This window comes from Battus philenor, unplaced genomic scaffold (genome assembly GCF_028537555.1).
Source record: "Battus philenor isolate CCGP_79_NKW_IND1 unplaced genomic scaffold, ilBatPhil1.0.hap1 SCAF_25, whole genome shotgun sequence".
NCBI classification, from domain to species: Eukaryota; Metazoa; Arthropoda; class Insecta; order Lepidoptera; family Papilionidae; genus Battus; species Battus philenor.
Genome location: NW_027181688.1, coordinates 5563930 through 5586318, shown reverse-complemented (window position 1 = coordinate 5586318; position 22389 = coordinate 5563930). Strand labels below are relative to the sequence as shown.

General features: G+C 33.8%; 1 protein-coding gene across 4 annotated transcripts in view; it reads left to right on the top strand.

Annotated features, from left to right (window-relative positions):
• The first annotated feature begins 1551 nt into the window (after positions 1-1551).
• Positions 1552-22389, top strand: part of Gk2 (Glycerol kinase 2) — a 39106-nt gene continuing 18268 nt past the window's right edge. Inside the window, exons 1-2 of one of the 4 annotated variants that reach the window (XM_068768475.1) lie at positions 1552-1662; positions 20813-20895. In XM_068768475.1, the coding sequence (XP_068624576.1) occupies positions 1626-1662; positions 20813-20895 (120 nt within the window). In that variant the 5' untranslated portion in view covers positions 1552-1625. Of the gene's footprint in view, positions 1663-7082; positions 7180-9311; positions 9416-20812; positions 20896-22389 lie in introns of those variants that run through there. The other 3 variants (XM_068768477.1, XM_068768474.1, XM_068768476.1) reach the window with 3 other exon arrangements.

Sequence of the window (22389 nt, the reverse complement as noted above, 5' to 3'; positions counted from 1 at the left end):
AGCCTGAAACAGATAAAATATATTTCACAAAAGTAACCAAAAATTCTTCAAACGATCACCAAATTTTTAAAACCTATTGATAATAAATATTAACCATTTTTTTAGTGTGGATTTATTTGAGAAAATATTTGACATAATGGGGCAGTGTAATGCAAATTCGTAAATGTTTATGTTTAAATTTACTTAACTAACAAAATTTTTAAAAATATAATTTTGTTTACCAAGTTAAGTATTTAGAACACTATTCATACTAAGTTACATACATAGTTGACGACCTCCAGCGAGACTTTTAGCGTTAACACAGGGAAAGCAAATTTCGTTTAGATCAATTATCGAAATTTTACCTGTTCATTGAATAGCTCTGCCAAAATATCTGATAACTTTACATGACACTCTGACGTTTTTGTTTTCAACACGACTTCATCATTAATATTGATTGTATTTCCATCAACCGATTCAAAGCACAAACAACAAATTTCATATTTCCTCAATAATATATGGTACAAAGCGTTATTAATAGCTGACATTGCGAGGTTTATTTTTGTCTATTCATGAACACACAAAGTTTTCATATAAATTATTTTTAGGTTTGTTTAAATTATACATAAACAAGAGTTAATTGGAAGAGTTAGTTACTGATCATAAGGTTATTAACGCCAATGTCAACTGCATAGCCGGTGTCAGATTTGATGACAAAAAGTGATAACCACGTAAAAAAAATTTACACTATATTTATTATAGCTGCTTGTTGAGTAGTCAATTAATAAAATAACTACATTAAATTTTCAAAATAATAAAAAAGTCGAGTTTTATTTAAATCAGGGTATTCAGATATAAGAAAGTTTTTAAATAATCATCATGTCGATGTTAATAAAAACCTACACGTTTAATATTTTGTCGCTTACATTGATATAATATAAAATTCGTGATAATCTTAATGTTTTAGGACCGTATGTTTTTATTATAAAGTAGTTTATATTTTTTCTGTTTAGACTTTGTTTCTTCATGTGTACTACGTCTGCAACATTGTCGATAAAAGTTTTCAAGTTAATAATTATAATTTTCACATCGTTTCAGTTATTGCTTGACTTTAGTTAACTTCGATCATTTGCTATTTTCAATCTCTATTTCTGAAATCTTGTTAATTTTTAGAATTAGAAGAGGTCCACGTCTTTTAAATAGTCGAATTTCATTATTATAGACTGGTTTATGTAATAACTTCGACCAATAAATATAGGTTTTAAAATATAGAATTAGAAAAAAAATTTCTTCAATCAATTTTCGTTGAACTATTGCATAGATCTTTATATAATCGCAGATGCTTTTTTTAGGGAATGCACAGCATCCATTATATTTCTTTCTCGAAAAACTTAAAGCATTTATTTGAATTTCTTCGACCAAAGAAGAAGATGAATTGTACTTTTTCTGGTACCTATACTGTTCAGCGAATTCAAAAACCTAATTTCTTTTCCAGTCCGCGAACCATAAACTATAAATTATTCTATGATTTATACCTGTATTAATATTGGTCACACCGGTTTCAGTATGTTGGGTGGTAATTCATTTTCTGATAGGAAAATGATTTAAAATTACGTAAATAATCAATAACTATGTGTGTTTAGTGGATGAGATTTTTTTCAATTAATAAAACAAGTAATCAAGGTAAGCTTTGTCATTTTTTATAACTTGTACATATTTACATTTTGTAAATTAAATCACTCTTGGTTTCGTAAATGAAAAAATAAAAATCGTAGTTTCCTACGGTGTATGGTTTTAATATAAAATAACAATCTGTTGTTTTTTTATTTATCACAATATTTTTGCTAAATTTAGGCTTGTTCAGTTATGTACTGCAGTGTTTTAAATATAATATAAATTAGTGATATTCGCAGTTGAAAACATATTTTTTTATATAAGGATGTCAGTGTTTTATTTTACTTAACTTACATATTGGTTTTTATTTTATTCTAAAAATATAATTCAAATTCAAAATAAGGTCTTATCATAATAGGCACAACATTTCATAAGTTTATAAAAAAATGTAATTAGTAGGGCCCTAACACAATATATGTAATATTTATGACACCATTTAGGAAAACAATTTTCATTGTAGCCAAGAAGCTTTGTAGAATATTATTCATAAGCTAAATTAAACATGTTAAACACATTTGGTTAGTTAGCTAATCTTTATTTATATTATTATACCTTTAATAATATTGTTATACCAATGAGTAAAACTATTAAAAAAAAATTAAATATAAAATCGTAAATCTAGCTGTAAAATGTTGACACTCTTTTGTTCACCCAGGATTTCATATTATTTAAACTCTGAAGTATTAATATCACACATATTACAGTTTCGGTACTATTAAAAAAACAGCTCTTTTTCTTTCTTCTCTTCTCAGCTATCAGCACTCTTGTGACCTTTCAACAAAGATTTTAAACACACATTGAATAACAACTTAGGCTGAATTCCACTTTAGGGGGCACTTATGTTTGTTCATTCCATGGAATATCTGCCAACCAAACCTTAAAACTTGGTGAACTACCTACTCCATGGTCTTTAAGGAACCCTATATGTTTAGTAACTAAATAAGACGTTTTAGCTATAAGCCCTCCATGCTCTGTGTCCTTCAGTCTGTGGAAAAATGTGTTTGTCAATAAATGACTTTGTAAGTTAAGAACTATGAATGATATTAAAAAGTAAAATATTTTATCCATCCTAAAGTACAAGGTAATGCCATAATTTACTAAACCCATTTTAAGATTAGAACATTACTTTTTAAAATAATTTATATTTGACCTTGTGATAAAATATATCTTTTGTACTTTGAGCCCTCTGGGACAGTCACATTAACAACATAATGTATATATGGCTTATTTTAAGCCATTGAATATCTGAAATTTTGTGTATTGTTTTTTTTTTATGTAGTAAAAACAAAACTTTCGGTTCCGCGAGAAACAAATATATTGGAAGACTACACAATTAAGGTGAACAAGTATTATCATCAAATCAACAAAATAACTGGGCAGAAATTCATGGTTAATTCATGTGCAGCAGAAGTATGAGAGGTGTTATAACAAAATCTCTTTAACCTACTGAAGGCTTAGATTAGTCAAGAGCAAATTTCAGCTAATTTTTGTAATGGGTTTCTCAAGCATCATTGACAGATTTATTTAAAATTTGGTTCAGTATCACAAGGAGTCTAGTTAGTAAAGGTGAATACTAATGCATTGTAAGGTCCCCTGCTATGAAGTTTGTTAAACTGTACCTTCCATAACCACTGTGAATCTATGATATGCAAATAATTACATCTTCCATTCTATGCACTAAGATTTTATTTAAGTGATTGTTAAATTTGAAATGCTACTGGATTTTTAGTATGTTTTTATGTTATTGAAAATAGATGGTATATGTAATAAAAATATACAGCAGAATATAATTACATTATGTAATAAATATTATATATTATACATTTTTATTCTTCCTTGCACAAAAAATATTTTAATTTAAGTTATTCAAGTTTTTTATAGGTTGTATCCTCTCCAGAGCATTTGAGTTAGAATGCTAAATGGGTATTAGCAATGAGTGATAGCACAAACCTAGGTAACCTCATGGTGCTTCCATCAAAGCCTTATAAGAACTCGGCGGGTGCCCAATCGGGTGGAATTCTAGCATGTAGTGCCCCTAGCCGTGGCTTCTCAGGAACACCACGAGCTTCATTCTCTTAAAGGTGTTAAGTTTTAGGCTAAGGGCTGTCGGCGCCCCGCCCCCTCACCCGCGAAGTCAGCAAATGCAATTTCGGCACCAGTGCAAGTCAGGCTCAAATCAATCAGGCAAAAAATTGTTCCAGAAAATTACTGATATTCGCTCTTGACAACACTAGTGTGGTAGTGTAATATTGTTAAATATTATCTCAGCTATCCATTCTTTATATGATAAGCATAATCGGACATATTTTATCTTTTCTCAGAATCTACTTTAAATTACAACTGTGAGTTCATTTCTTTCATTCTAATATTTAATATTAATGTTTAAATAAAGTATGATACATATTTATTATCCATATTAATGAATTTCCTAATAGCCTAGTTTAGGTTCTAAGAAATACGGAATTGTTCAGAATTTTAATTTTCTTGAATATAATGGCTATTGAAACTGCGCGTTTTGTACTTCTTTTAAAAATTCACGACCTTTGACAGATCTCTTATAACTTCGCGCGTTTGACAGTTCTCTTAATTCTTCTCGCCTTTGACAGATCTCTTATTTCGCGCGTTTGACAGATCTCTTACTTCGCGCGTTTTACAAATCTCTTACTTCGCGCGTTTGACAGTTCTCTTAATTCTTCGCACCTTTGACAGATCTCTTAAAACTTCGCGTGTTTGACATTTAAATCTCACGTTTGACTGTTCACGCGTTGAAAAATTGTAGTTTCACAGCTGCATCGGTCAATGTTGCGCAAAACTGATTATTTATTTCACATTATGAATTAATTAATGAATACTATGAAATATGTTGTATTATTTTCTATCTGTTAGAATGCGACATGCCAATGCAGAGAACGACTTTAAATGTTAAAAATAAACGTATATCTCAGACAGCGCGGCGACTTCAGTTACGTTTGGCGAACATCAGCGCGTTTGGTACTTTCAACCGTTTTCAATCGACCAAGTGATTAAGGACGTTCCGGTCGCCTCTGAAAAATGGTTTGATATAAAAAAAAATCTTAAAATTCGATTCTTGTAAAGGGATTGGATGACTAACAACAATTCTTTAGGAGAAGTAAAATCCGATATGCATTATGCAATATTTATTAGTCTGAATATCCCTTATTTCCGTAGCATTTTTTTTCGTATGGGTCTACATTGTACTATGGGCTTGAGGTTGTAAGGCAGGGAAGGCACACAGTCTAGACCTCGTTTCCGTGTCTCAGTTCAAGGGCTTCCCCGGGAACATATGCTCAGGCTGCACATGTAATATTACCGGATTGGATTGGAATCAATATAAAAATATTTTACATCCAGTTTGTTAAAAATATATCAAAAATATATACCGTGCTATAGAAATTATAAATGGATGGATAACATCATTTTTCTTCACTCGATTAGGATTTGGATGTGTTCCACGATGGGTTCCACGATTCATTATCATAATTATCACATTTATAGTTCACATCTATATTGTTAAGTTTCTTAAAGTGTGCACTGAATTGCTAGTTACTGAGGTTAGTCACTTTAAATAACAAGGCGCAGACGGGATATAGGAGAACAGACGTTTGTCCACCCCCCATTCCGCAGCACACATACCGCAGAGGGTAACTGCATATCATAAATTCAGCCGTAGTACTTTCACTGCTGGACACAGGTTTCTTTTATATATTTTTGATAGGATCTGTTAGAAGCGGTCTGTATCCAACAACTTCCTATGACTTTGAGTATGTATATTCACCTTGTCGATCGGCTCGTGGTCGCCACTTGAGAAAATTTCAGCTACAACTTCAGTCAGTTGAACGAGCAATGTACTCCGCCCACTGCCATTTCAGACGAGCAATTCTTCTACCCACGTCGGTGACATTGTTTCTTCTGCCAATCACCACATTTTTGATATCACAGCAAAGATCCGTGCAAAGCGTTTTCGATTGCTCTTTGGATGACCGTGAACCTTCTTATAAGGCCCATCGTAAAATACTGCGTCTCAGATATATACGTCATCAGAGCTAATAAAGAGTACTAAATAAAAAAAAAACTTGTATTTCAACGACCTTGTTAAGGTCGTCCGTCTTTGTCACAAGATTACCGGCGTAAAAAACAATTGACACGAGTGTTATAGAATATTTTGAAAATTTAAAAATGATCGATTTCCTTAAATGCGTTAATTAATAGTGTTATACAACAAACACGGAAACGTTCAAGGTAAAACAACATAGAAATTAAATTATATTTTTATAGCGAAGTTCACTTCTTTTACTCTGCATCTCGGCGTGACCTTGAGATTACTTTTTTGATTCTTTTGTTTTATGTTAAGTGTTATTTTTAAAATTTTATTATTCGTTCACACATGCGTCTACACGAGATGTTTGGTTATAGATGTATGATTTAAAAAGACTGCGAGAAACAGTGTTATTTTTTTGTTCAATACTTCGTATATAATCACATGGGCATGTCGTATCACTTATATGGCCACTACGGATCTTGAATATACAAAAGTAACAATCTGCTATTAAATAGTTGCTATTACTATAAACCGTTATGTAAAATGACTTTTAATGTATGAAGTACGTTGGTTCCCGAACTTTTCTTACGAACCTTTAAAATTTTGCTTATTCCGTTGAACCTCCTGTAGCTTTTGAATATGGAATGTGCAAGTTTTTAGAAATATAAATTTCTGAGCTTTTTAAAGTATTGTCTGCTACATTGATAGGTGAAGTCAAGGAATCATTTATAGTAAGTAGAAATACTTCTTCACTTGAAAACAGATAAATTTTCCCGGACTACCGCTTATGACCGGGGAACTCCAGTTTAATGTCGTATCAATGTGGACGTCATCAACAAATAAAACCAAGAACCTTTAACCTAAGGGATCAGAAATAATAAGATGTATTTAATTGTTGTTCATAAAAACAGCCCATGGACGCCCATTGCAAGACTTTGGTCTCCCCCAAAGAGATGTGGGCCTATACTATAATCGCCAACATGTTAGATATAAATAAAAGATTTGTGTGCTTTATGTGTTTTTATTTTATCGTAGTAAAGAAACAAGATGGTATAATATACACATAAATACATATGAATTACTCACAACGTAATATCAAAAATGAGTCTATCATCTAAAGTTTATAATTTACAGGGTATATGTTATTTTTATGTCAAAACATAACTCCTAGGTATTTTAAAATAAAAATAAACACCGACTACCGTCTCTGTGGACATGCGACAGCTTGCGGTACCGCACATTTACTGATGTACTCGACATTTAAAACTCGTATTGTATTGTAAGCTATTTTTAAAAAGTTGGCATATTCTATTGCCAGTATTGGCGAGTCGCTACACCACAAGACAAAACCTAGCTTTAAAATTAGTATTTAGACAATATCAGTGTCGTAATAGTTAGTGTTGAATGGAAATCTGTGTCAATGGGAGATTTTAAACGGAGGTTGAAACGACAGAGGTGTATAGACGGTATTTGTTTTTTTATTTTTTTTATCTCCAATCGGCAATTAATAAAAAAGACGAAAAAACATGTTTGTTATGTGCAATATTTGTAAATGTTTTTTTTAAAATAATCAGTTATAAATACTTACAAACAAATGAAAGTGATTGTCATATTTCGGCGCGGTATATACAGACATATAATATATACAGTTGATTAGTTATAAATGTTTAAGTGGCTCATTTGCTATTGATTAATGTGTCGTATATCCTATTCTAAAATCTACGGTTTCAGAGATCATAAAATTAAGTTTATTATAACGTTATTATAGTAAGAAAAATCGTTAATTATAATTTTCTGTCTGACCCTGCAGATTTTGTACTGCCTGAACTCACTAGTCGCATGCCAATATATATAATATATGTCATCGGAAATAAGCGTAAAAGGTTTAAATATTTTTGCTGACAATTACATTATATATATATATATATATATATTTATATATATATATATATTTATACATATAAAGATACTCTGTTAAAGATTTTGTACGTATCACAAATCACCCTTTTTATAAGATTTCCGGTTATGTGATTACGGTGATTCTTTCTTCTTTATTCTATATATCTCTGGCACGATAGGATTGAGAATTAGAGTCTTAAGATTTGTTGAAATTATATCTTTCGCCTAGTAGTGCTTAGTTAAAACGAATATTACCAAATTACTGGCTCAACACGAAATCTCTGGAACCCTAAGACTTAGAGACTTGATATTAAGGAGGAATATTACTATCGATAAGTAAAGGTCAGCTAAGAACTAATTTTACGAAAATTCATTTGCAAATAGAAAGGGATTGACATGGGTTTATTAGGTTCACATTTACATTATCAGGTTGGGATAGTTAGTTATAAATATATATGGTTTGATATAAAAATACGAATCCCTTTATTAAATAACATGTTGTTGAAAATAACCCTTATTGAGAGATATCGCGTTTAATTTCTGTCCCTATGTTGAGTATGCATTACATGTTTTTTTGGCTGATAAACGAATATGAAATGGTCATAAAGATTGTAGAAGTGCCATTTATATATTACAGTAATAAATGACGTAATGTTAATACAACCATGATGTCAATACATTTAGGACTGTCCTGAGAAAGTGGTAGTCACGGCTTGAGATATGTCAGCGGCGATATGTGGGAGGGCGTTATTGACAAAATGCATAGGAGGTATTTGAGATCAGACGGTCTCTCCTCTGTGGGTATTTCAGCCTAGATACGACGCAAGGAGTAGGATATTGCTCAGAAAATCCAAAGACTTACTTTAATTTTTTGTTGTTTTTTTATGTAATAAACGTGAGTTCTTCCATTTAATTTTTTATTAAAAATTAAAATTTAATTTAGTACAATAGTCAGATCGGCTTTGTATTGTTAAGTTAAAGCATGTCTCTATTCAACAGAAAGAGTTATTCAAAGTGATCACTTTATTAATTGATTTAATGTCTTAATAATAAATAACGATTACCTTGCCCAGCTATTATATCTAGTGTTTAAAAGATAAACTATCTAAAATATCCTAGACATGTAGCATATATAAGATAAAATACATGTTACAGTTTACTTTCAATTTTTCATTTTGTTAGCTAAGTGTTATCAGAATTTTATTAATCTATGTATCCTTTCTTTAATGCTATTCAGTTTGTGTATATTTAACTTATTAATAATAATTTATAGTTATCGTTATTTCTTTTTCTACTGTTATTGTTCCATAGTAGTATTGTACACATTATAGTGTACATAATGTTATTGGTCCTAATTTTCTTCATATAAAATTGCCAGTTACGGAAACTTGATTCTTTCGAGAAGAACCTGACAAGAAACTCGACAGTTACTCTTCTAACGCCAATTGTATATTTTTTCATGTTATTAATATATTTTTAACGTAAAAATTAGTATGTCTTCTATATAATTTTTAATACCACAATATGCTTTCTTGGTAAATCTTCTAAAATTATTTACATTGATTGTCCGTTGTTTCGAAATATAGAGACACCCTAGTGTAACGCGTGTGCACTACGTCACAGCTTGATGTGTTATGATAAGAAGGTTGAACGGGTGTGACTAGCCGCGCCTCCGCAGTACCGCTGCTTCAATGTACGAGAGTGCGCGTTTTTGAGGTTGCGGTCCGATTTGTTTTTTGTTGTGGTTATTTTTTTAATGCCATTCTGACTTTGTTGCCAGTGTTATTACAAAAATGGATGACGGTAAATTTTCTTTTTTATATTCTCAGTAATATTTGTTTTAATTATTTAATTTTAAATATCCGCGGACTATATAGATATTAAAAAAGATTATGTAATTTTATCTAATGATCTTAATTAAGTGTTATAATATTATCGTGATAATTTTGGTGATTTACGGCATCCGTGTAAATTATATGATAAAATTTAAAATGGTGCTAACAATTCCTTGGGTAAAGTCCATTTAATTGCTGTCTGAAAGCCATTTGCGATAAAACGCGTATTGCCCATCTCATATATTTTAACTTCCTGTGTTGATTGTCAATCCTCAGGTGATTGGACCTTTTTAGAAATCTATTAACACGAGGAATTCATTTATTTGATTTGTGCAGTTCTCTTGTTATTCTATGCCTTTTAAACGTCGTAAAGTCAGTTTATTTACTTTTGTGGTCTTAAATAATTTCTAAAGATTGAGCATTTATTAAACAATACAATGACGATTAAACTTTCAATAATAAAGAAACATTTTTATATAGTAGTTGTTTTACTTGTAAACGGGGTTTTGCATTGAAAATAAAAACTAAAATACTTTATACACCTGAAACCGTTGATTTTTAGACAAAGTGTTAAGTGTTAAGGCTTTAGCGTTTTTAATCGTGGTCGTCGTTCCAGCCCATAGACGCCCACTGCATGCCTTTCTCAAAGATATCAATGGGGGATATACCATAATCGCCGTGCTTGGACATTAGGTGGATTATGTTCCGCAGACGACGCTGCTGCTCATCCTCTGGAAACTTGGGAGCAGTGGCAATCCTATCTAATTAATGTAAAGAACGTATAACATTGTATCTTGGGAATCGAACTCGCGATTCCAAGTTTCTGTCCTCCACCGCCGGAGTACCTCGCTTTTAATGCCTATTTACAATCACCTGTAGTTTAAATGAGGAGTAAACAACAATCTCATTATTTTTGAAGCTTGAATGATTTTTAATGTTTTTGTGAATTTACTTTGTGTATTATCATATGTCATAAACAGTTCGTTTAATATTAACACATTTTTAGGACCGTTAACATCGTTCACTCTAGGTTAAATCAATTCGCGGTTATTTTAACTGATCTCATTTTACGCTTCGATAAATATCTGATTTGTGAAAAAGTTTATGCCGCACGTACATAACATAAACATACAAAGATATACAAGATTGAATATATTTTCAATTTTTTATATTCGTAATTTTTTGTTGTGTTCTCCTAAACCCATAAATAAAAAATAACTTAATTATTTGTACATAAAACCTAGAACTGTATTGTAATTTACAGGTCTAGATTTTTGTAATGATATTTATATGAAAATAAAGACTATTATTATTATGTTAAATAAAGAAATCACTTATCGCAGTTGGATATATCATCCCTAGATTTGTAATAGGACCGGTTGAAAGTGGCGCATATCAAGCGTCTTAAAAATGACTCAACTATAAAAATGACTGTGAGTACGTGTGTAGTTTAAGCTAAACCATTAACTTATGATATCGGATATAATTCAATCTATAGGACAGTCCTATGTTTAACTGTGGAGGTCCCAAAGCTATGATTTATTTAGCTACATCAGCAGTACATATAAGTTAAAAATACATTAAAAGTTGCCGTATCAATAATGGTTCAGTTATGTTCCTTTATAGATGACTTTATTTAAGATTTATTTTTTACATTATAAAAAAAATTAAATACAAACAAGTGGCCGTATGTAAGACTAAACATCTGGCTTACGATTTTAGATACTTAATGTTAAAAAATACTTTTAAAATGATGATAACTCGTGGTATAAATAAAAACAGTTTTGATAATACTAAGGTGTACCAGCTATATTATTATTTCGTTAAAAGCTATTTAAATAGCATTTAATAACAGCCTGAAGTGTTATTAATATGTGAAAAATGTTTGCATACAATTAAAATACCTATGTGCTCCGTACATATATGTTTTATAATACATTTCTAGATGCTTTATTACCTATTGTTAAGCAGGATAAATCATGTTATATAATGTATATCCTTAAAAGAGAGATCGTGAGATGTCTCCGGATTAAGTTTAATATCTTTGAGTTGCACTATTTGTTTATGTTAATGTTTTCACGGCCAGCGTGTCATTGTCACGTGCATTTTGCACGACATTACTTATTGCTTCATGGGGGATGTATAGAGTGCTGATGATAGATTTTTTATAGTAACTTAACTGGACGACTCTTTGGATAACAGCTTATACCGTTACATTAATTATTCTGTTGGATAAGGCACGGGTACAATTTACTGAGGATAAATCGCGAGTCCTCTGCTTATCGTAATACCATACTGCCATTGCCAAATCGATCCGTCTGTCAAGCATAGCGATTCAGGTATATATCTCCTCATCGATATCTTTTAGGTAAGCTTATGCTTTGATGTGGGTGTCTATAGGCTGAAACGACGATGACGACGTCGAAAGCTAAATGATCCGTTACTGTGAACAATAGCCTCCTGTAGTTGGACATCGTTTTAGTATTATTATCTGCTAAAATCACATTTAGTGGTCAAATGTGTACGTCATGACAAAAATGCTTGAACCCAGTTCGATAGGAACTAGAATCAGATTGAGTTTCTCTATAAAGGCATTCTTTAATATGAACCTACGTGAACTATAAACCTGCCTTGATCTAAAAAGAACTCACGTACTCAAACCAGATTTTTTCGTATAAGTTTGTGTGTAACAATTCATTCCCATGCGGCTATTGCTATAAATATGTGCAAAATTCTGCTAGTTTTGGTTTAATAAACTTAAAATTTATTACGCGACCATTTTAGATGTATTACACGAGAGAGTACTAAGAGTACTAATTTTCACGAATCTTTGGTATCGTAATACACAGCGCGAAGATTGCTGTCAAGAGACTCATGGATTGTTTCCGTCTAACTGATGTGTCTATCACCTCTTGGACTTCTGCCGAGGTTATGTCTGTCCTTTCTGGCAATGTATTCAAAAAATCCAGTACTCAGCGTAGGATGATAGAAAGCTTGGCTTTGATGTTGAGCTCGCGCAGATTGAATGATTTACTTGTCGTACATTAAAAACCAGGGCAGGAAACTTCTTTGATAGTGGATTCCATTTTCCAAAATTTGAAAATGTTAGCGAGCCGCAATTAAAAACGTATTATAAAATGCAAAAGAGCTATTAAAAATAATTTAAAAAAAGATGTTTCTTTAAAATTTGGGGTATAATTATTAGTCGTCATTAATTTAAAATGTAAATAACACAAAAGTGAAAAGCTAATTCAGGAACATTTAGAGAGAGCCACAAATAATCCTCCAAAGTGCCGCAGATTTGCACTGCTATTATAGACTTAGAACGATAAAATATATTTTATAATCTCGTTAACTTTCCTGTAATGCGTCTTTTATATAATGGAAAATAACTGTCTAATATAGAAACCCGAAGATTAGACTTAAATCTTGTTTATCTCGGCTTAGATACTGTTATCATAACACGCAGATATGGCTCGGCTTCGACGATCGTATAAACACTAAGTGTGAATGATAATACAAGTATTTGTTACTTTGTACCTATGCGCGTCTCACGGAGCATATTTAAATACAGTCGAATACATTGTCGATACTAAGTTTGTAAGGATATAATGCACTTTATTAAGATAGTTTGCCCATTTTTTAAATAAATATTTATAATGCTGATTTCTTTAGCGGTCAAGTTAAAACTAAAAATCAGGGAGTAAATGCTTTTTAATGGGGACTATACTGTTGCTCAAGTGTCATTTGCATCTTCCGCGGGTCCGTGGAGGCAGGACGCGGATGGCGCTCAGACTAAACATTTATTATAAGGCAGCGAAGATCAAAAACTCCCTTAAAAGCGTCGGCTCAGACCACTGTATCAAGCATTACCGGATTGGAAGTCTTAGATGGCTTACGTGGACGCTTCATACCAGACCTGGCGAAAGGGGCCTCGTAATGTAACCGCTTAGGTTGCATTGATGCATGTCGAAATGATAATCGTGAATTATCATTTCGAAGAAATGGCGCCCAAGAGTGCCGAACCTCGTCGCTGTCGGTTGAGGTTGGTCTGGGTTATATTTTGCAAAATACACATTATTTTTTACCGGCTTTTCTTTTGCATGAAGTATAAGTGGAATTATTTAATGTCCATATCCGTTTCTTTTCCCATTTACCTGTAAGCTTATACAACTTTATAGGATTTTCGATAGCAGATTGCTGAAAAACTCGTTATATTAATTCAACCAAATTAAAAGACCGTTAATCTCTTAAATTGTATAGACGTACACCACGGGATGATAGCCGAAGGAAACCTTAGAAAGAAGAAGCGTACTACGACTTGCTGTCAACGGGGGTGTGCATAGATATTGTTGCTTGAGAGAGCGGAACTTTACTTCTATAGGCTATATATATATTATGTTATCCGTGTGTGTTGTACGGATCAGAGTTGACCAACAGGTGTCCGCTTATATGTTTTATGCGGCTTTTTATTTTATTTTTGCACGCAATCACTTTCTTTCGAAACTTCGTGTTTCGTGATTTTGGCCTGTTCAAAATTTGTAAATTTGTTTAAGCATTTTAACAAAAATGTTGCTATTCTTCTTCTACTTTTTAGCCTATAGACGCCCACTGCAAGACATAGGACTCGCAAAGATCGCCACGATCACTGGTCTTGCGCTGCTTGCATTCAGCGACCTTAACTTTGCAGTTGATCCACCCACTGCGCGTCTCTTGACTCGTGGTCGCTACAGAAGAACGGTCTGACCACGACGCCCATCGGTTGCACGCGTGATGTTTTCCGTCCACTGCCACTTTAGACGAGCAATTCTTTGAGCTACGTCTGTGTTCTTGGTTCCTCGAAACACCATATGCTCGGTCGACCCTCTCTGTTACTCTCTGTCTCACCTTGATTCTTCTTATGGGATCCGACGTCAGCGACCACGTCTCGTATCCGTATGTCATCACTGGCAACAAACATTAATCAAAGACCTTCCCCTTCGTCGTTGCTCACCCGTTATAAATACATGTACATCGTTCATGGATTAAATCATATTCCATCTGTTAAAGATTACGTAGGTTTGCGCTTGCAGGAAAAACAAGTTAAATAGTACTACACTATTATTTAAATTATGACTTGGTTATTAACGAATCAGTGGCGCAGTTCTCAATAAATTAAAACGTGAACTCATACATACGTTTACGGTTACATGAATCCATGTATTTGTTCTAGTCGAGAGCATAGATGCGTTAAAAGTAATTGCATTTGTATTGTTGCCTGTAATTGAAACTGGTTTATTAGTAATAAAATATTGACTCAATATCTGCACCATTGCCACGTAATCAAATGCAATAGGACAATATAAAAGTGTCAGACTGTGTTAGCTTCTGTAAGCTGTCTGACTTTTCGAACAGCATAAACTGTGGTGTTCAGTCTACTAGCAAGAGAAGGGTGCCCTTCTGAAGTCTTTGAGCGTTTTTAAGAAAACGTTGTTAAAATATTCAATTACTGTAATTATTGATTATTTTTTATTTAATTGTTTATTTAATTTTTAATTACGTACTTATGATGGTATTAAGATATATTTTAGAATTGAACTAGTAGTAATTTACCTCTGGGTAATCCCAGCATAAATGTATTTGTTATCATAAGTAAATATATGAGACTAGACTCGGACTAATGCGTGGTTTGACACGGGTTTTGGCTTCTTTTGCTTGAATAATGATAACTTTGTATTATTATATTAGTAACTTGTAGTATTGTACTAGTAACTTTGTATTATATTATATAGTATTATACGATGAAACATTGGCTTTTACTAAGTTTTCCGGCATAATTTATGCAAAGATATTAACCTTGGAGCAATCCCAGAATAAATGACCCTGCTGTAATATTGGTAACAAAGGTGACATTGTAGCGCTATCAAATGGAATATGGAGCTGAATTTGTAATTGAAAAGAAAAAACAATATGTAGTTATTTTAAGTGTTATTACAGTCTCAAGTGTTGCCAGTGTAAACTAGTATCTATCAGATTCTTAATTATACTGTCGCGTATGGTCGCGACGCTACAATTAATTACAAGCGACAATCATCGCCCGAGCGATTTGTAATTATCACGAAGTGGTTTCGTCTCGCTTAATTGGTGATTTAATGAACGACAGTGTTTAGTCTACGTCTTGGTCAGCAGATGCCCGTGTGAATATTATGGTCTGATAAGATTTATTTTGCATTCGTATGCATTATTCTCAATCGGCAACTGGAAAAGGAAGCCCGGTATTGTGGCGAACATTGGAGGTGGTCTACGCCTGATATCGGGTGTCTATCGGATGATATGACGACTAAGATGATTGGCAAATTGTGATTATTAATGATTTTTTTCTTTCTTACCAGCTGTTTAATTATTTAATGATGAAATTTCCTTCACCGACGTCAATGTTAACTCTTTTATCTATGAAAAACAATAACCGATATAAATGGAATAATATAAGTAAGAAAAGGACCAATATTTAGCCACTTCCGCACATGCAGTGGTAGTCGTGCAACAAAGTGCACCGCCCGCCAGCCCGCTGATAAATGCGCATGCGGCAAACAATGCGAATCACACAACCGCCACCGCCAAATCACTCAACACTTGTTTCACCCCTCCACGGGGCATCTTCAGGAGTTCTGTTACATCGATTAGTGCCAAACACAGAGTAGTAGAGTTAACATCTGATTCCATTAAACGAATAATATAAGTTTTATATAGGTTTTGGAATGCAGACCACGGACCAGAAAGCGGAGCGTAGGTCGTTCATCCGCAAGGTTGACATAACTAACACCTTGTTAATGTCGTCGGAAGTCGCTGGATGGGAGACGCTTCCAAACAGTTTTGTTGGAAATATCTTGGGGAGGCTTAAGTTAGTGAATATCTTGGAGCTGAAATAATGATGATGACGATGAAATCTATTAAGCGTCGCCGTGCTTTATAGTGATGATCATCAGCATAAATCCGACATAACCCGTCCGCCCCGTAAAGAGTAGTATGTGAAGATATTTCCTCATAAAACAAATAGCTGTGAATACATCGAAAGGTGTTGTAGTATTAGACTTCACCGTCTTAAATGATAGTTGTTAAAAAGTTCTTTTTGAAAAATAATTACAATGCGGCTTGTATTTGCATTTGTAACTTCGGCACTGTGTATGTAAACTTAACATACGAAATTACAATAAAAGACACTGCTTGAAAATGTCTCTTCACTGAGGCTTGTCTGTCGCCCACTGTAAGGTATAGGCCTCCCCAAAGATATCTAGGGAGATTTACCATAATCATCACGCTTGGAAGGTGGGTTGGCGATCACAGTGTAGTATTATGGTATACAGAGGACGCTGCTACTCATTGTCCGGAAACCTGTGAGCAATGTCAATCCTTTGTAATTAATGTACAAATTGTGAATTATAAGGTTGTATGCTGGGAATTAAACCTGCGACCTGTGAACGCAATTCTCAGTCCCCTAAAACTGGGCAACCACTGTTGTTTTTCAAATAAACTCAATAGTTTGTAATTGATTATTCATGGCTAAGGCACGACAATTTCTGTTAGGTTAGCTGATGATAAAACAATTAGAAAACTCTTTAATCGTATAGTCATCATCAATATCATTAGGCTATTAGACGTCCACCGTATATAAGCCCCCTCCATAGATTTCCAATAGAACCGGTTGGAAGCTGCTTCGATAAAGCGTTTAAATTTTTTTAAGTGTATCATATTCGGCCAGTATCACCGGTGTGTAAAACAAACTCAAGTGTCGGCCTTATCTTGTTTATTTATATCTGGACTTTGCAATATCATTTATCAGTACCTAATTGTGTAAGTTATATTTGATGTGTTTCGGAAAATTTTAATGTCGTTAGTAATACAAACATGCACACTGTTAGAATATTGTCTAGACAATAGTCTAACAGTGTGTATGTTTATTTATAGTAATTATAAAAATACAATGTACTATCTTTTTTAACAAATAGTGAGTAGTGTTAGCCCAGTGGTAGAGGAATGGGACTTGCAATCGTACATCGCGGGTTCGACTTCCGGCATACAATCTTGTGTAATTCACACTTTGGACATTAATTATATAGGATTGCCACTGTTCATAAATGTTCAGATAGCAATAGCGTCTTCTTCATACCATAATAGCACACTGTACCAAGACGACTGCCAACCGTTAAGATTATGGTATTTCCTCTTATATGCCCACTCCGCGTTTATCGGCACGTGGTTGCTATTCGAGAATCTTTCGACCCTAATGGATGACGGCTGCAGGAACGATGTATTCCACCCATAGCTGCTTCAGATGATTCTCGCGATTCTCCGAGCTGCATACAAGTCTGCGGAATTCCTAGCATAGCTCTACCCATTGTTCTCTGGGTGACCTTGAGCCATTGTATGTGGTTTCGCAAGCGACTACATCCCGGATCTATATGTCATCACTGGCATCACATCATTCAAAGACCTTCGTCTTCAGACACAGCGATATTCTTTTTGACAATTACTACAATACGCTGTAATGAAAATTGGGAAGTTTATTAAACAAAACGAAAACACTTAAAAAAGCTTATTACAATATGAAGAATATTTAAGGACTTTAAAGTTTGGAAATGAATTGTTCTAATACAAATTTTCAAAAAGATGTAAAGGATATTGTGAAAGTGACCACAAAAACGCGTATGTGTTTATTGTGGGTAAATTTCTTATTTTATAATGCGATTTTCAGGCAAAATTTTATATCACTATCATGTACCCGCGACCTTGAATAATTCGTCGGTTTATTAAATGGGAGGCCTATCGACCGTATGAATTTAGTATATTGTTATAATGTAATCATAAAGCTAATACACAATTATCGTAATGTAAAGGACAAAAATAGCAATGCTTATTATAATTATATCCATGCTATTTTTTATCTGTTCGTTGCATGTATTCATTAGCAGTGGTAGACCAGCGATATAGGTCTTAAGCTTGCGATCGTAGGTCACGAGATTATCCGGGATACAATCTTATAACTTTCAAAAGGATGGGCAGCAACGTCCTCTGCTTACCATAATACCATACTGCGATCGCCAACCCGCAGTCAAATGTAGCGATTATGTTATATCCCCCCGTAGAAACCTTTGAGGGAAGCCTATGCCTTGTAGTGGGTGTCCATGAGCTGAAACGACGATGGGTCCTGCAACCTATGCAGTCATCTACTAGGCTGCGATTATTTAATCGACTTTTTTTAATTTATTTAATTTGTTTTTTTGCTTTTACGAAGCTTTTAAATACCGCATTGTTTAATTTTAAAAGAAAAGGAAATAATAACAGACAACTTGATTTATATAAATACATTTAAAAAAAATTTAAGTTAAACGGTTTTTTGATACCCATATTGTGGTGGTTGTGGAAAAATATGTACCTAGTCCGCCGTATTGGAACGGCGTCCATCTTGAATTTTAAATTTTGACACAATCATCGTGTTTTACTAGTGTAGCCCTTTCATTTGATACCGATATTCAGGGGGTTAAGGAAAAATATGTAATCCGCCTTTTTGTATCGGCGGCCATCTTAGATTTATAATGTTATTGATTTTATTATATTGTCATCTAAATTAAATGTGTGTACCAAATTTCAGATCAATCTGACAACGGGAAGGTGCTTAAATTTCAATTTCTAATTTTGACCCAAATAAACAAATTCCGTACGAGTCGAACTAAATAAAACCGTTTAATAAAAAATATAATAACACAATTCTCATGGAATGTTTAACACAATTAAACGCAATGTGAACTTTATTCAGTTCATATATACGCATATATCTATAAACACAAATATCACACTTTGCTTTATTTGCATGTACTGTATGTTTATATACTGTGACTTGTTTTTAAACGTCACTGCAATTATCTTTGACATTGTCCTTTTGTATTTTACGAGTGTTGTAAATATATAAACAAAGATGTGTCAGCCGACTTTGGACTTATACGTAAATCAGGTTAACATTGTTTTGTTCGCGTCAAAACAAAGCAAGTGACTTTGTACTGGAGTATTTTGATATAGATATTTCATCCATATAAACTTCTGTGCTAAAGTTTTTTTTTTTAATATTTTATAAGTGAAAAGTAAGAAGATATTTTTTGCTGTACTGAATGTCTGGCTGATTTATAGCCAAGTAATATTATTTCAAAAATAGATAAGCAAAGGTTATTATCCGCCATTTTCCTCTTTATTCTCATTATGAACTTAAAGGGGACGTTTATGGAGTGGAATTGTCATATTAAAATGAATTGAATTTGGCGGCCTTTGTGTAACAGAGGGCGTCTATGGGCTGAAACGGGGACGACCATGACACTTTAAATATATAATATAATATAAAACTTATAATAAAATTTTGTAAACCGCTGAGAATTAGTTTGGAAATATTTCTGTACTGTTGGTAATAAACGCTTGTAACAATACGACAAGATCTAGAAATAATGTAGCCGAGCCCTGATCTAAATTACTGGAACGACTTACATTGTTATGAATTTTTATCACTACTATGAAATTTGTTATATTTATACGCCTACAATGTTTATCTATAAAAGAGCATAGTCCAATAATCATTGTATGATATATATATACATACATAAATACACACACACACACACACACACATATATATATATATATGTATATATGTTTTTTTTTTTATAGAGGTTTAAAAATACCTTTACGTATCATAGGGCCTGATGTTGGTGCCCCGTATGTCGGACTCGATCTAGATCAATACCGACTAAAAACAATCCTCTCTCTTCGGTATCCCTGGTCCCCACGGCATGGCCGTTAGGCATTACTTCGCGGGGGGGATTTAGCCGCAGCTTTCTCTGATAGAGTGGCTGTTCAGGCCAACTTCCTCCGCTCCTGCTCTGTTTTTCGCAACTCCTTCAGCACCGTCGTACAGTACGCGCTCGTAAGTTCCCAGGCCGAAGGCGAGAATAGCATTGTAGCTATCAGAGTTTCAGGATAGATTCTGCATCCTACACCTTCTTCCCAAGACCTCCTGGCTTCGTTAAATCGGGGGCAGACGAAAAAGATATGTATATATGTGTATATGTATATATGTGTGTGTGTGTGTACATAAATAGCGATCGCACTGGGATATTATGGTACGCTGCTGCCTAACCTATGGAAATTTGTAAGCAGTGCACAAAATGCATAAAAGTAGAAATATTACTACCATATTGTGTAATAGTTAACAGTGAAATACATATTTATTAGTAGATGAATTTTCAACAAATTATTTTATGATACTAATTATTTGATTTATCATACAGAACGAATCAGGTGTTAACATGTATAGCCCATCGTATATTGTATATTGTTTCCCCAGAAGCCGACATGCCGGTGCGGGACGGGCTGAAGAAGTCGCTGGTGGGCGTGATCGATGACGGAACCAAGACTGTCCGATTTGTGGTAAGTTTTAACAGGAATGAGGGGTTCCCTAGACAAACAAAATTTGCAAGTTGGCCCACATGACGCGCAGAACAGATGGCCATCCATGCGGCGTGGAACGTCCTCTCACGAGGACTGACCATACTATGGTCTTCGAAAGACTAAAGTTAGAGGCCCCGTCCAATGGATTGATTGATGCTTTTGGATATCTATGTTCGAGCCCTATGTCCAACTGTGAAAGTCTTGCGGCTGAAATAAAGATACGGTTAGTAAAGAATCCACGTAGTGTACAAACCACGTAGACCATGGTTGCACAGATTTGTTAAGACTAGAGGCCACTCGGGCAAATCATGAATTGATGGCGGGTCGGTCGCCAGAAGTATAGGTAATTAAATATTTTTGATTTTATTCTGGAATAGGATTCAATATTTTTCGAATGTACGAGAGTATTATTTTTGCTGTCGGCGGGCCACCAGTATTCGCGGTTTGTGCATCCATGACGTAGAGTGATAATAAAAAAACTAAACATAAAAGTAGGAGGGGAGATTCTTCTCAAGAATTCTGATGTCGTTAACGACCATCTTTCGGCGTAAGTTGCAATTTTAGTGCTTCACGAGTTTCGTTTAAATTAACGTATCATTTTAAATTTTTTTCTATCACTATTTCGATACCAAACTAAAATTTATTATATATATAGCGAGAAGAATAGTAAACATAAGGCTTTTATTTTACCATACAAGCCTCGTAAATTAAAACACTTCCACGTTTGACGTCAAACAAAACCAAAAAAAGAAATGGCGTGTAATAAAAAAAACAATTGCGTACATTAAAGAATATAATTAAATTTTTTGTGGTCTTGTAAATTATTAAACAAAATAAACATTATCATTATGGCGATAGACGCCGCCCACTGCAAGGACTCCACCAAATCTTCGCCACGATGGTCGCTGTCCGCATCCAGGCTTCCCACAACCTTAACTGTTTCGTCGGACCACCTAGTGAGGGTCCTGCCGACACCACGTTTATTGGCTCACGTTTACCTCTCCAGAACTTCGGCTCCAATAGGCGTCGGTTGTACGAGCGATTTGTCTCGATCACTGCCATTTCAGACGATCAATTTTTCCAGCTACATTAGTCATCTTGGTTCTTCTGCGGAGAAAGAGAACATTTCGAAATATTTTTTATTAATTTATTTGTCTATTGGTCTGCAACAAGCCAGTAATTTTAACAGTATGTATTCTGTCGTTTTTAGTTTTTAATTATTGAAATAACTTATTTAATTTCCGTAAGCCCTTATTTAAGTTTAAGGTTACGTGTCAATATCACCCGGATATTATTAATAGGGTGAGAAATATATGAGATGTATACAATGTTTGTTTTACAGCATTCGTCGTCCTTGCTTATTTGTAAAAGTAATATGTAGTCAATTTGTACCTCTCGATGGCGCAATACACAATTGTCTTTACATTTATTCGGTTTTTATTACTTTGCTTAATACGTTTCCTTTGTTTTTAT